We start from the raw sequence: 15,255 nt of genomic DNA on the forward strand, positions 1-15,255 counted from the left end.
TGCAACAAGAATGTTGCACAGCATTGAGAAATAAAACAATGAACTTTTTCTACTTCTCAGTATTTGAGTTCAACCTATTACTCATCTACATGTGCTACTCAGCAAGACTAAAACAAATGTTCAGAATATAAATTCAGTGTTTTTATCTTATTACATAATTACTGGAATCAAAATATGTTGATTAATATAATTCTTATGTCCCAGTTTAGCTGAGAGGTAGACTTACATATTTCTGATGAAATATGTATCAATTTTTTTAAATAATAGTGTTCAGATTAAGGATGTGTCAAAATGTACATCCATTCATAATAAATACCTTTATGTTTCCACTCAGGAGCAATGGCTGTTCTATCCAGGCAGAAGACAGATACCCAGGATAGAACATCAAGATAGGAAAAAGAAAGAAGAAACCAGGCCAAGCTCAAAGTGCCCTAAGAAAATAAAATATTCTCAAGTTCTGGCTACAGATATCAGCTTTGAAACTAATTGCAAGATCGATGTCAGAAAGTATCAAAACAGAGTCATGACAGGTTTGACCAGTGATCATGTCATACAATATCTTTTTATGTGAGGACTCAGTAATGAAGAGAGGACTCACCAACATTCACTTGATGGATGGTTTAACCATAGTTTTATAGACTACAATGCCAATAAAAAAAATTCAAACTCAAGATTATCCTCCAATGAAGTTTTCCTAGTTCCAAACAGAAAGTAAGTCTTCTTTATAAACAATGAATTGGATGCCGACTGTTTGACAATGGGTTTCCTCTTTATTCTCAGCAATTTTACCTCCCTTCCAGAACTAGCAATGCTTTTACAGACCTACACAGCTACTTTCCACAAGGGACAGTGACTATACCTTTTCTCTCACTTGGAGTACTGATCAAAGGGGGGAAAAATCCCAAGAATCTGGCTTTAGCTTCTAATTGTCTTCCTCTATGAGACTATCTTGTAAAGACTTTATCCACTCTTTCTAAGAGATGAATATAGCCCACCAACTGATCTACTCTCCTAATTTCCATGGTTTATAAAACAGTTCAATTTCATAATAAATTCAATCCCACCCAAATTCATCCACTTACTCTTCCAAACTCCCCAATTAACCACTTATGCCAGTCGCCATTCTATATATGCCGAGCTCTAACCATAATCTTCTTCCTATTTAAAACTGAACAACTTGGAGCCAGGTGATGGCACATCAGATAGATCACACACATTACCATGCACCAAGAAGCCAAGTTCAAATCCCCAGTCCCCAACTGCAGAAGGGAAGCTTTATGAGCAGTGGGGCAGTGCTGCAGGTGTCTCTCCTCTTTCTATCTCTCTTTCCCTCCCTTTCTGCCAGCAAAGATAAAGAAAAAAAAATGGCCATCAGGAGTGGTGGAGTCACTGTGCAGTCACTGAGCCCCAATAATAAGCCCAGTAGCAAAGCAAAAATAATGAAATATAAATAAATAAATATTGATCAATTCACCCCCAACACTGCTCACAGCCAGGAGAGATAGATCACACTAAACTTATTAGTGACCCTTCTTTGATATAATTCCTCCAATTCCCTCTATATTCACAGATGAAATCTCAGACATTTTTGTCATTATGGAGGCTCCAGTATTACTGTTTTAGATAGAGAAAAACAGAGAGAAGTATAAAAGGGTGGTAAGGAGGCAGGTGGATGAAGGAGGTGGGGCAGGGGGGCTGTATCACACCACCAAAGTTTCAGGGTGGAGGTGATGGTAGGGAGGCAGGTGGATGAAGGAGGTGGGAAGAGGGGGCTGTACCACAACACCAAAGTTTCATTTAATACGGTGGGGGTAGGCTCAAACCAGGGCCAATTACATGCCAAAGCAGGTGCAGTACCCAAGAGAACTAATTTACTGGTCCTAAGGACCCCATACCTCTTAAACAGACTACGTAAGTCTTAAGAGTTTTGGTATCTTCAATCCCTTGTGTTAATACTGCTGCCTTGTAATTATAACATTACTCTTTAAAAAAATACATACCTCTTTTGGTAATGAAACTAATTTATTTCTGTCTGCATTCAAGTTGCTCAACTTCTTAAGCTTCCCAATGCTCTTAGGTAAGGTCTGTTAAAATAACATATGATTATTAGATTAATACATTATTTAACATGGTACAATATAAAGCAGGTATTTTTTAAGGAGTATAAACTCAATCAGCAAAAGAATCATTCTTCCTGAAAATCTGATTATGTAAAATTCATTTGGAAAATGATGAACTAAAAAAACTTTATGATATAGAAACCACACTCTCAATATTTGAACATGCAAATCACACTCACCATGAGCCGGTTTTCTGTAAGAACTAATTCAGTGAGGCTTTCACAATCCCCAATAGCTTCAGGCAACTGTGTGAGTTTGTTCTGATCTACCTTCAAGATGGATAATTTCTTCAATTTTCCTGTAAAAAATGTCATTTTTCAACTCATCAGCTTTAATTGTTTTCTAGCCATTGACAGTTATTTCCTATCTGCTGTTATTTTTTTTTGTTTTAGTTAATCATTTTAAATAGTTAAGCACTCATATTTTCAAATTATGAAATCATATCATTCTCATTTATATCACTAAAGATTAAGAGCTAAGATAATTTGCTCAGAACATGAAAAATATGTCAGCAATTAGAAGGGAATTATTTTAAAAGTCACTACCTAAAAATATATCAAACCTAAAAAAAGAAATACAGTTGCCTTTTTATGGATCTTTAAGAACAGGAGATGTTTCTTGTATAAAAGAGTTTCATCTTACTCCGAGTCACCCTTACTAAAAACAGTGCATAGGAGGGAGGGAGGGAGGGAGGGAGGGAGGGAGGGAGGGAGGGAGGGAAGGGAGCGGGGAGAAAGGGAGAGAGAGAGAGAGAGAGACTGAGACTGTATGCATACCATGTGTGCAGTATAGCCAATTTTATTATTTATGGATGAAAGCAATTTAGAATACTACATAGACAATATATCCATATGTGACAAATAAAGTGGTAACCTGAAAAGTCATATTAAGAATTGAAGTCTATTTTCACTCAAAGCAAAACTAGATTTACTAGTGATGTTCTTAGTTCATGAAAAATAGCAATAGGTATTTAATGCACCCTCCTCAGACTTCTGAGAAGTGAGGGGAATCCCAAATCATTTAGATTCTCATATTCAACTATAACTGAATGGTATGAAGCTAGAGATCACATGTCCTCTCATCTTGCTTTCTGTGCAGCCAAGGCAAGACAGAGGAACTGATTCCTAAACTTTCAGCATAATCAATACTCAACTAACATTGTTCCAAGAGGCTTTTTCATTTAATCTCACAGATAAGAGATGGACCAGTATTGTCTGAAGGGCACAAAAAATAGATTCCTAAAACATCTCACCCCCAGAAATTATGGTGAGTGGTTCTGCAATCTTCTCCTTTCACAGTTCTATTGACAAGGCAACTCACTTCTTCACTAAGAAGCCCAAACTAATTCCTAACAAATATTTTTTAAGTTCTTTCTTAAGTAAAATTGAGATTCATAATTCCTTCTCTTCACCCAAGTGAACTAGAATCTAATAAATCTACTCTTCCTTCTATGAAAGTCTTTCAGATGCCTGAAAGTCATCTCATATCTGCTACTTCTTCGTAGGAGTAGAACATTTTCATTTTCAACTATTGCTTTACAGTGCCATATGTGATTTTCAGTTATACCTAAAATCAAAACCCCTAAATTTTACTAGCAGATTCAACCAAATGACAGTGTCTGTACTCCTGCTGTGTCATTACAATTGGCTACCACTTTCACCTTGATTAAATACCAGAAAGGGAGTGGTTCCCTGTCATACAACTTTTCCAACTATTGAAAGTTTTTCAAAAACTCCCTTTGATGTTTTGAAGAAAAGCTAAATAAAAGTCAAAGACAGCAGTCCTGTATAAACTACATGGTTAAATACAGCTCCTTATAAGCTGCCAGCTCATGTCTTGTTTATGTGTTTTCTCTTCCGGGTTTATTTTATCACACTGGACTAAAATTTATGTTTTAAAGTAGATGTCTAGACTAATTTCTATAAAAATAATATTAGAGGGGGTGGGAGTGGGTGGGAGGGATGGGTCACAGTCTTTTGGTGGTGGGAATGGTGTTTATGTACACTCCTAGTAAAATGTAGTCATATAAATCACTAGTTAATTAATACGAGAGGGGGAAAATTAATTGTATGTCTCGAAGTTTTTCAAAACACAAACTGAATCTTTTCAATATATAGGCTATGTAATTGATATGCAGACTCTCTCAAAAGCCTAGACCAAGTAGATCAGAAGCAACCAATAGCACAGCTGTATACAAGATACTGGGTACTGTACAGCAAACCCTAACAAAAGGACTTTTCAAAGTTAACCCAATTACCAAATAATGTGATGATAACATTAACTATCGATTGTCTTTTTGAACCCTAGGACAGCAGGAACCTCACATCTCCACTATGGAGCCTCTACTTCCCCCAGTCCTGAAACCATTGGGTGGGGCCCACATTCCCGTATGCCTCTCCCAATCCATATAAAATAATATTGCATCTGCTGATCACAACCTAATCAACACAACGATTGCCACCTCAACATGCTTCACCTCAGCCTGTGTCCAGAGACTTCACGTGTGGAATGACAACCCTTCAACTTCATTACTCGGGTGAGACCTTTCCTTTCATAGTATACTCTAATTCCATCTCAGGTGGTTCACTTTCTAACAAAGTCCCAAAACCTAGATATACACCAGTTTCTGTGAGAGAGAGCATATGTGCACACGTATCCGTAAACTACTGCAAAATATATGCCTGAAAGCAGAAGTGCACTAGAGTTTGCAGTGAGTATACCCTAACACTTTCTCTCCTCTATTCCAAGCTTTGGGTCCATGATTGCTCAACAATTTGTTTGGCTTTGTATGTTAACTCTCTTTTCAGTCACCAGGTTCCAGATGCCATCAGGATGCTGGCCAGGCTTCCCTAGACTGAAGACCCCACCAATGTGTCCTGGAGCTCAGCTTCCCCAGAAACACACCCTACTAGGGAAAGAGAGAGGCAGATTGGGAGTATGGACCGACCAGTCGGCATCCATGTTCAGCGGGGAAGCAATTGCAGAGGCCAGACCTTCTACCTTTTGCAACCCACAGTGACCCTGGGTCCGTGCTCCCAGAGGGATGGAGAGTGGGGGGGCTATCGGGGAAGGATGTGGGAGGTGGAGATTGGGTGGTGGGAATTGTGTGGAGTTGTACCCCTCCTACCCTATGGTTTTGCTGATTGGTCCTTTCTTAAATTAAAAAAATAAAATAAAAAAATAATAATATTAGAATAGTTATAGTATAATGTTCCAGATGTAATATATATGTATAGCAAAAGGTACTAGAAAAGTCTGAAGTCAAGCAGCCCTCCTCAGCAATGAACAAGGTGAAGATTACTTATCTGTAAACGAATGTGAGTAGGTAGACAGATGGAAGATAGTCATATTTATATACACAATCAAATATTATTCATCTGTAGAAATAATGAAGCCTTCTTTTCCATTTCTTGGCTGGAGCTTAAAGGGATCATGTTAAATGAGATAAGCGTGAAGGAGAAGGACAAATACCAAATGATCTCACTTTTAGGTGGTCCTTATAAAGCAAGGCAAGAAAAGGGAAACAGAGAGTGAGAACTGGCTGGGTTATATCTACTGCAGCAAAGTAAAAAAAACTCTGGACTAGAGGGAAAGATGGGGGTGGGGATGAATGAGGGTGGCAAGTAGGACAAGAAGATGAAGACAGAATTGTGTTGGTGTTGGGAATGGTGTGTAAACCCTCATCATAGAGAGATAAGTCACTGTACTCATGGATTAATAACTGTTTTACAGGGTGTGGAGACAGAAATTTGGTGGTAGGTGCAAAGTGATATAACTAAGCTAATCTTACAAACAAAATCAATTACAAACATCTTACAAACAAAAAACAATTACAAAATTAAAAGTAACTGTTCTATAAGCCATCACTTCCTCTAATAAAATAACTTTAGAAAAATAAATCAAAATTAAGGGAAATTAAGTTATCACTGTACTACTGTGCTTGTGAGATGATCTTATCCATAGAAAACCTTAAAAGACTTCACCAAAAATACTACTAAAAACAATAAATTCAGTGAAGTTATAATATTTATTATTTGATATATACTGAACAAATTTATATTATTTGTTCAATATATATCAACAAATAATATTGAAAAAACTGGACAGTCACACATAAAAAACATTTTACCATGATTTAACACTGTAACTAAAACTTAACTCAAAATAAGTTAAAGACATGAATATTATATATCAAACTATAAAATCCATAGAAGAAAACATAATAGAAATACTTCATTTGAATTATAACGCCAGAGATACACTTGGAGAGTTAACTCCAATGGCAAAAGTAAAAAACAACAACAACAACAACAATAACAAAAACTAAAACAAGAGTAAGTAGGATTGCATACAATTTTAAAGCATTTCTTTAAAAGAAATTACTATAAGTATAAAAAGACAGCTTGTGAAGTGTGAGAAGATATTTGCAAGTATATTCCCTGGATCCTGATATGAATAATACTTAAAGAAATCATACATCTCAATGGTAAAAGAAAAAATATGTAAAAGAGTTGAACAGACACTTCTCCAAAGAAGAAACACAGATGGACCACAGACATGTGAAAAAAAGCTCCACAGCATATTAAAGAAATGCAAATTAATCCACCTCACACAGGTGATGGTAACATCAAATAAATTAATCAAAATAGACTAGAAATAAGGGCTGGTGAAGATGGGGGGATGTAAGAGAAATGTGGTATACTGTTGGTTGGAATACACATTGATGTAGTCCTGTAGAAAGCAGCCTGGAGATTCCTTAAGATATGTAAATTGAACTATCTTATATCCTATAACATCACTTCTAAGTCTGTTCCAGTAATAGAATGACACTAATTTGAAATGAAATATGTTTCCACTAAGTTCACAGCTGCACTATTACAATGTCCAAAATATAAACTCGACCTAAATGTCCATCAATAGATGACTGGAGAAAAAAAAATATATGGGATATAAATTTTCAGTAGAATATTACTCGGGAATTTTTTTATTTTCTTGAGGAGATTAATGGCTTACAGTGTATTAGTTCACACATGGGTGCAGTTTCATTATGCACCAGGACCCTCAAGTTCTCTTCTGTTCTTCCCTCCCTACCCTTTCCCCAGAGATTTGTGCTTTGATGTAATACACTTTATCCAGTCCATGTTTCACTTTGTGCTTATTCAGGAATTAAAAAAAAAATGACATTGCCTTGTTCAGGACAAAGTGGATGGAATTTGAGGTGATTATTCTAAGAGAAATTATAAATAAAAGACAATAACCAGATGGCTTCACTCACAAGTGAAATACAGCTCTGTGAACTCTGTGAAAACTATGGTGGAAGACCTAGTTGGGGTTGAATTGTTATGTGGAAAACTGAGAAATGTTACACATGTACAAAATACCATGTTTTACTGTTGACTATAAACCATTAATCCCCCAATAATTAAAAAAAAAACTTTGGTTTTTTTGGTGGCTATCATAGGGGTTGAGGGGTAGACAATAGGTTGAGGGTTCTCTTTTGTAGATACAGCCTACTCTTAAAATCATGTAATACTACAAACCAATGTTAAGCCAATTTAAACAAAATAAATAATGACATTTTGTTGTCTGGGAGGTGGGAGGTGGCACAGTGATAAGCTTTGGACTCTCAAGCATGAGGTCCCGAGTTTGATCAGCACATGTGCCAGAGTGATGTCTGGTTCTTTCTCTCCCCTCCTATCTTCCTCATAAATAAATAAATAAAATCTAAAAAAAAAAAAAACACTAAGTAATGACATTTCTTACTGTTTGTCCATGTGCCTGAAATCCATTGTGTTATCTGGGTTAATCATTATTGAAATCATTGAGACAAGAGGTAGATGAAGTAAATATGAGTCAACAGTTACAAGCAGTAGCACTCACAATTGCCACCAAACCTAGGTGAAAGACATATTTGCATAGAGAGAAACTTAAATTTTATTAAACATTCTTTCCAATCCTTCTTTTAAAAACAAATAAGAGATGGGGCTGGGCGGTGGCGCATCTGGCTGAAAGTACATATTACAGTTTGCAAGGACCTGGGTTCAAGCTCCTGGTCCCCACCTGCAGGGGGAAAACTTCAAGTGGTGAAGCAGGGCTGCAGGTTTCTCTCTGTCTCTGTCTCTCTCTATCTTCCCTTCCCCTCTCAATTTCTCTCTGTCTCTATCCAACAAGTATAGATAATAAAAAGTAATAAGACGTACACTAGAGGAGTCACCCCTAAGATTAGTGACCAAAGGATCAGCCACTATACACTCCTAAGACTTAAGACAACAGATAGCAACTATTGTTTGAACTTTAGTGTTCAGGTATTTTCAATACATACCAATGCCATCTGGAATCGATTCTAATTCATTTTGGGAAATGACTAAATCCGTTAATGAAGTCAAGCCACTGATTTCTTCAGGAAGTTTCTCCAACCTGTTTTCAGAAACATCTAAGCAAAGCAGGTTCTTCAGATTTCCTATTTCCTACATCAGTCACAATGAAAGAGAAATTCATGCTTAAATCTGCCATTGTACAGAAAAATTTGTTATAGTATGTTTTTTTTTTTTTATGGTCAAATCCCAAAGCAGTCCTGAAGATGCTTTCTTTAACCATATAGTATATGTCTAAATGTGAAGACTAGAGTAAATTTGCAGATCCCCTTTCAATGAACATGAGAAGTTGGATGAATCACAAGCATGGAATTGGGAAAGATGCCAAGCCCTCCAAACTTCAGGCAAGCAAGAAATCACTCTTGCTTAACAGATGAAGAGATAGGTGCCAAGAAAGAAGTAGTAACTTTTAAGATCACACAATTAGAACAAAAGCAAGCAAAATGAGACTAAATTCAGTTCTCCAAGTTTGGGATCAAATACTTGGTAAAGCAGCTTATATTTCAGGGTCAGCCTGTGATTTTCTGTTAAGAAGCCATCTGTTTTACATCTCCCATGGCAAGCAGTGTCTATTACAACAATCACCTGTGCACTTAGTTCCCCAATGACACCTTGACTGTGGCGATTCAAAGGAAAAAGAGAAGCATGCTGATTTTAATAAGAAAGGTTACCCAGGACTGGAGATGTACATCAATGATTTTAACATTCTACCCAAGGGTTATCTAACAGTCCCCAAATTAATATTTTCTCTCAAAACTGCTTCTACTGTTCCACTTTCACTGACATTATAGTAGTCTTCCCCTCATTCACTTTTCTTTTTCTTTTTTTTTTATTTATTTTATTTATTTATTCCCTTTTGTTGCCCTTGTTGTTTTATTTTTGTAGTTATTATTGTTGTTGTCGTTGTTGGATAGGACAGAGAGAAACGGAGAGAGGAGGGGAAGACAGAGAGGGGGAGAGAAAGATAGACACCTGCAGACCTGCTTCACCACCTGTGAAGCGACTCCCCTGCAGGTGGGGAGCCGGGGTTCGAACCGGGATCCTTATGCCGGTCCTTGTGCTTTGCGCCACCTGCGCTTAACCCGCTGCACTACAGCCTGACTCCCCCTCATTCACTTTTCATCCGAACTGTTAAAGCCTGGTCTTGACTCTCCTTACCTGCATCTGTGTTTTACAATCTGTGCTTTTAGAAAATCTAGCCATTTAATCAGACCATCTACTTATTAAAAAAAAAAAAAAAAACCTATCTGCATCTGTGTTTTACAATCTGTGCTTTTAGAAAATCTAGCCATTTAATCAGACCACTTACTTATTTAAAAAAACAAAAAACTATCTTTTTCCTAGCATTAGAATTTCTTGTTTTGACATGGCATTCCATATCTCATAGGCAGCTCCACCACAAGCTGAGTAGAGACAGTATCTCGGATACTTTCAAACACTTAGGTCATCATAAAGTATATTCTGACTTTAAAGACTATCTGTAATAAACCAAGGAATGAGACTCAATAGAAGTTTGTGGGGGGAAAAATAAGAAGGCAAAATGCCCACTTTTTGTTGTTTTAAGTTTTCTTTCTCTCTCACCCAACCAGAAGATAGGCTTGCTTACTAAGACTCCACAAGCTTACTATATAGTTAGAGGTCTATATAAGACCTCATTTTATTTGGCTTTTGGTTTTTGTACTTGATAACAGCAGGGGGGGGAACCCTACACACCAAGAAGTTCCAACTAAGTTAAAAAAATTAAATAAATAAAATTTGGAAGGGGAATAAAATAAAAACTTTGAACAACAATTTTCCATCAACTGATACAGAGGGAAGCGAAAATCATCCCACAGCACTTGGCACATCACAGAGAGTAGCAGAAATGTGTATCATCAATATCAGGGGCTCAGTAATTTACAAATTAGATGGGCTTGAAGTTAGCCATGTAAGTAGTAAAGATGAAATAAAATACAGACTTCAAAAACTACTATCTTTAGAAATGGTGGGTTGAGGTTTTCATTTTTTCTATAGTGTTGCAGCATGATGAGTGCTCAGCACAGTCCTCTCAATATGCTTTTCAACTGATAATTTCAGTTTTCAAAATGCCTTTCAAAGAAACTCTCATAAAGAAACTGGACCTATATAAGTATACTGTTTGCTGACTTAAATTTTGGGGCAACAGTGTGAAATTACTATTTACCTGAGGTAATTCTGGCAGCTGATTTCCATCTAGCCAGAGATCTTTTAGATGTAAGAGAGCTCCAATTGATTCTGGCTAAAACAAACAAACAAAAATATTGTTATGGTTGCAGGAATCCAATTTTTAGCCTTTCATCAAGAAATAAAGACTTTTAATTCAACAGTTAAAAACTGAATTGACCTGCCAACACCCACGTCCAGTGAGGAAGCAATTACAGAAGCCAGACCTTCCACCTTCCGCACCCTACAATGATCCTGGATCCATACTCCCAGAGGGATAAAGAATAGGGAAGCTATCAAGGGGGGGATTGGATATGGAGCTCTGGGGATGGGCAATGTGTGGAAATGTACCCATTTTATCCTATGATCTTGTCAATGTTTCCATCTTACAAAAAAAAAAAAAAACCTGAACACAGTAAAGGGTGTCTGAATATCTTCAACATTAACTTCCTTCCAAAAAAGCACCAACAGCTTTCTCCCACAACGCTTGTCATTTCTACTTATGCCCACCATCCCTATCTCTGACCTTCCTGAACCCTGAATCATAATTCTTAATTACAAATTAAGATGAGTAGCCTGAAACATATTATATAATTATCCCAAGCAGTATTTGTGGAAATCAGAATGTATAAGCCCCCTTACATTGTCCCCCATAACTAAATGCAAAATTAAATACAAATTTCTTTTCAACATGAACTTACCAAGTGAAATATTTCATTGTTTCCTAAATCAAGTTCTTCTAGTCTCCGTAACTGAGCAAGAGAACTATTTAAAAAGAGAGAGAGAGAAAGAGAGCTTAGAACTTAGAAATGCTGGGCGATATGGCAGTCCTCCATTGGACAAGTTCCAAAAAATAAGATTCATTTGTATCTTACGGTAGTAAATACTGTAGTGGAAAGGCTATTAAGAGAAGACTGGCAGCTTCCAATTTTTCCAAAAGAAACATCATCACCATGATTATATACAATATAGTATAGTAGTGACACTTTAAAAACAAATGATTGAACTTTTTTATTCAGTATAAACTCCCCTCTTGTACTCCCCAGAGACTCACTCAGGAAGATATGTAAGAAGATTCTCTCGCAGTTCCAGTGAAGCCAGGTTATAAAGACTAGAAAGGAATAGCAGAAAAAAAAATATATAAGGAAAATTCTTGAGATTCTTCTACTTCTCCCTTCCCTTCCTTCCCCTTCCCTTCTTACACACGTTTCAAGTTGCAATTCTTAGTAAAACTTTGCACAACACTTCCCAGGAGAAAAATATCTATGACCGCCACCCACCACCCTCATTAAAACCAAAGTAATCTCACCTTCCAATTTTGAATATTAAAAAAGCAGTGTAATCACTATAAGGCAGCTTCACTCAAATCACACATTTGATATGTATAAACAACTCACTAGTCATTGAAATGTATAATGACTCACTAGTCATTAAAAGACAAACTATTCCTGAAATCAGCAGCTGAATGTATGCTTCTCAACTTTAAAATAAAAAAACAAAACAGTAAAACCGCCGTAAAATGGTAACACCTTTAATCTCATAGAGCTCAGTGTCCTTCCTGGCATCAGAAATATTTTTTGCTTGAAAGAAGCAGGCACCTCAGTATAGAAAGCCCAATGCTCTACTCAAAATCATAAACTCAAAGAGCAAGTGGCAGCAGCTCTATAGAAATAACTGCTAGGTTTTTTGTTTGTCTGGGGTTTTTTTTGTTTGTTTGTTTTGATTTTTTTTTTGCATTAGAGATAATTCAATGTAGCTCATAAGTGCCTGGAACTCAAGGATGAAGTCAATAAGTGGTAGCAATAATAAGGTGACTTTTTTTACTCTTATTAAATCCTGGATTGATACCCTTTTCAGCAGTTTTTCCTGCTTCTTGGGTATAATCCATGTTTATTAGGAGCACACTGAAAGGAAACAGATGTTCTCCCCAAGCACTGATCATCTGGATTGAAGTCTGACAGGCAATTCTGCATCACCAGAAACCTCATACATCCAAATGATGTCTGCACTGACACAATATAGATTCAGAAAATGACAATTTATTTATCACTGACACAGGAACTGTACTAATCTTTATACCAATAGGATACTCAATATTTTACTATTATCATGATAGTAACATCTAGATTAGGAGGACTTTTATTTGTGAGTGCAGAGAGCACAAGGAATCATATATTATCCTAGAACTCTAATCGCCTTAATCTTGTATTCTCCTTCCAGCATAAAAGCCAGAACCATGAATACTAACAAAGCTGGTTTCATAACATAGGAAAATGTAAATCTGATTTGTGAGATATGTGTGTGTTTTTGTGTGTATTTACAGCTGTGTCTGAAAATGTATTTTAACAATACTAAGAAATACACAAATTCTATTTCCTAATTTCAAATACTTAACAATAGTTGCCATAAAGAAAATAATAGCAAATGAAACACATTATTGTTTTAAGATTCAATTCCTGCTAGGGACAGATAGTTCACCAAGTAGGAGACAAGTACCACCAGGTATAACCAAGGTTTGAACCCTATATCAATGAAGGGAAGCTAGGTGCTGAACCCACCCACCACCACCTCTATTTCTGGACCACCATCAGAATGAAGGAAGTGTCCTGGAAATCCCTGCTAATATTATGAAGTAAATATCAAGAGTCTTCAAAAACAAATGCAACCTGGTCACACTTCGAACTAAGTGTTTATACAGAAGAACCACAATGGGAAGGGGATGGGGGGTGGTGAATATATCAACCCAGTATTTATTTTCTCAAAGTATCTGCTTTTTGATGCAGGGGTGGGAAACATCTAGTCCAAGGGCCATATATAACCTATGAAATTATTTGATCCAGTCCTTCCAAGGCAACTGTAGGCACAGCGCAAAATCCAATAAATCTAGGAGCTTTTTTTTTAATAGTTTTATTAGTATTTTTCTTTATTGGAATTAAAGAAAAATGCCTGTAGTCTGCTCTACTGTTCATGAAGATATGCCTCTGCAAGTGGGAACTAGGTGTGCCACTGCCAGCCTCTTTGTTCTCATAATTTTAAAGTTTTCTCTATTTGTATGCTCATTCATTGGTTTTCTTTATCACATGAGTGAAATCATATGGTGTTTGTCTTTCTTGGTCTGGCTTCTTTAGCTTAAACATACCCTCTAGTTTACACACACACACACACACACACACACACACACTGTTGCAAATAGCAGGGATTCATCATTTTCTTAGTTGAATAGTGTTTCATCATGCACATAAAGAATGTTTTCCTTATCCACTGATTGATGGGTACTAGGTCATTCCCAAGCCTTAGCTCTTAACATGATAAAAATGGGGGTACACATACATCCATCATATTCTTTGGACAAATTCCCAGGAATAGGATAGCTGGATGACAGAGATTTCTATTCTTCATTTAAGAATCACCATTATAAAAAAAAAATAATGCATCAATCTTGAACAAATAAGTCTTACCTAATCTTAACCATACTACTAACACAGAAATATAGTAACAAAAAAAATCCTTGTAGTTTCTATTATTTTTGGATAGCAGAGAATATGTGAATATACAAGTTTCATAGAATATTATCTGTCTCTGTGGATGTGTGTGTATATAGATATAATCTACCACCTTTCAAAACATCTGAATGTAGCAATAGGGTTATATGTGGCTTGAAGGGGAAGAGAAGATGCGACCTGAAAGAAAAAGAGGGCAATTATGGACAAATATAGACAAATTGTTGGAAAGATGACAGTTAATCCATCTGCAACCTTAGGAGAACTGCTATGGCTTACAATGGAGGGGTTAGGGATTCAAAACTCTGGTAGTGGAAGGAATGGTATAGAATTATACCCCTGTTGACATGTAATTTTGTAAATCAATATTAAATAAAAATGTCAGAGTATTTATTCTCAGCTCATTAATATTTACTATTTTTCACAGTTGGTCCAAGCTAGCAACTGACTGTACACTACAATATTAAAGTATGAAATCTATAAGTATTTATGGCAACAATGCTTAACTAGGGAAAACAATACTGATGGTCATGGGCAGACTTGTCTACATAATTATATATAAGCTTTTTCAATGACAGATTATTACTAAGGAACATCTGGGCTAGAAATTTCTTCATTATACTTTTGCTCTAGAAATATTTAAGCAGTCTTTTAAAATTTTTTTTAGATTTCTTTACTGGGGGATTAATGGTTTATAGTCGACAGTAAAATACAATAGTTTGTACATGGGTAATATTTCCCAGTTTCCACATAACAGTTCAACCCCCATTAGGTCCTCCTCTGCCATCATGTTCTAGGACCTGAACCCCCCCCCCCCCAATATTTTACTTTGGTGCAATACACCAACTCCTGTCCAAGTTCTATTAAGCAGTCTTAATTGTTTAAGAAGCAAGTATTTTATAGAAATTCCCAGGTCTCAGAACAGAATGTTAAACATGACTATGGTGTTCAAAAAGATTTATCCCTCTTAGGTAGCATGTACTCACAATATAGGTAAATGAGCCAGCATTAAGCCTTATTGTTATTAGCAAAAGCCAATGGCTCACTAGTTGAAATGAAGTCAAATTAAGGTCACCATTC

The 15,255-nt window shown here is 36.4% G+C and overlaps 1 protein-coding gene across 2 annotated transcripts in view; it reads right to left on the reverse strand.

Moving 5' to 3' along the window:
- Positions 1–15,255, reverse strand: part of LRRC1 (leucine rich repeat containing 1) — a 174,418-nt gene that overhangs the window by 25,765 nt on the left and 133,398 nt on the right. For both annotated transcript variants that reach the window (XM_007516499.3, XM_060190034.1), the window contains 6 exons: positions 11,730–11,786; positions 11,377–11,440; positions 10,677–10,751; positions 8,443–8,587; positions 2,300–2,418; positions 2,001–2,084 (listed from right to left, as the gene is read on the reverse strand). In XM_007516499.3, the coding sequence (XP_007516561.1) occupies positions 2,001–2,084; positions 2,300–2,418; positions 8,443–8,587; positions 10,677–10,751; positions 11,377–11,440; positions 11,730–11,786 (544 nt within the window). The remainder of the gene's footprint in view (positions 1–2,000; positions 2,085–2,299; positions 2,419–8,442; positions 8,588–10,676; positions 10,752–11,376; positions 11,441–11,729; positions 11,787–15,255) is intronic.

Source organism: Erinaceus europaeus, chromosome 4 (assembly GCF_950295315.1).
Source record: "Erinaceus europaeus chromosome 4, mEriEur2.1, whole genome shotgun sequence".
Taxonomy (NCBI): domain Eukaryota; kingdom Metazoa; phylum Chordata; class Mammalia; order Eulipotyphla; family Erinaceidae; genus Erinaceus; species Erinaceus europaeus.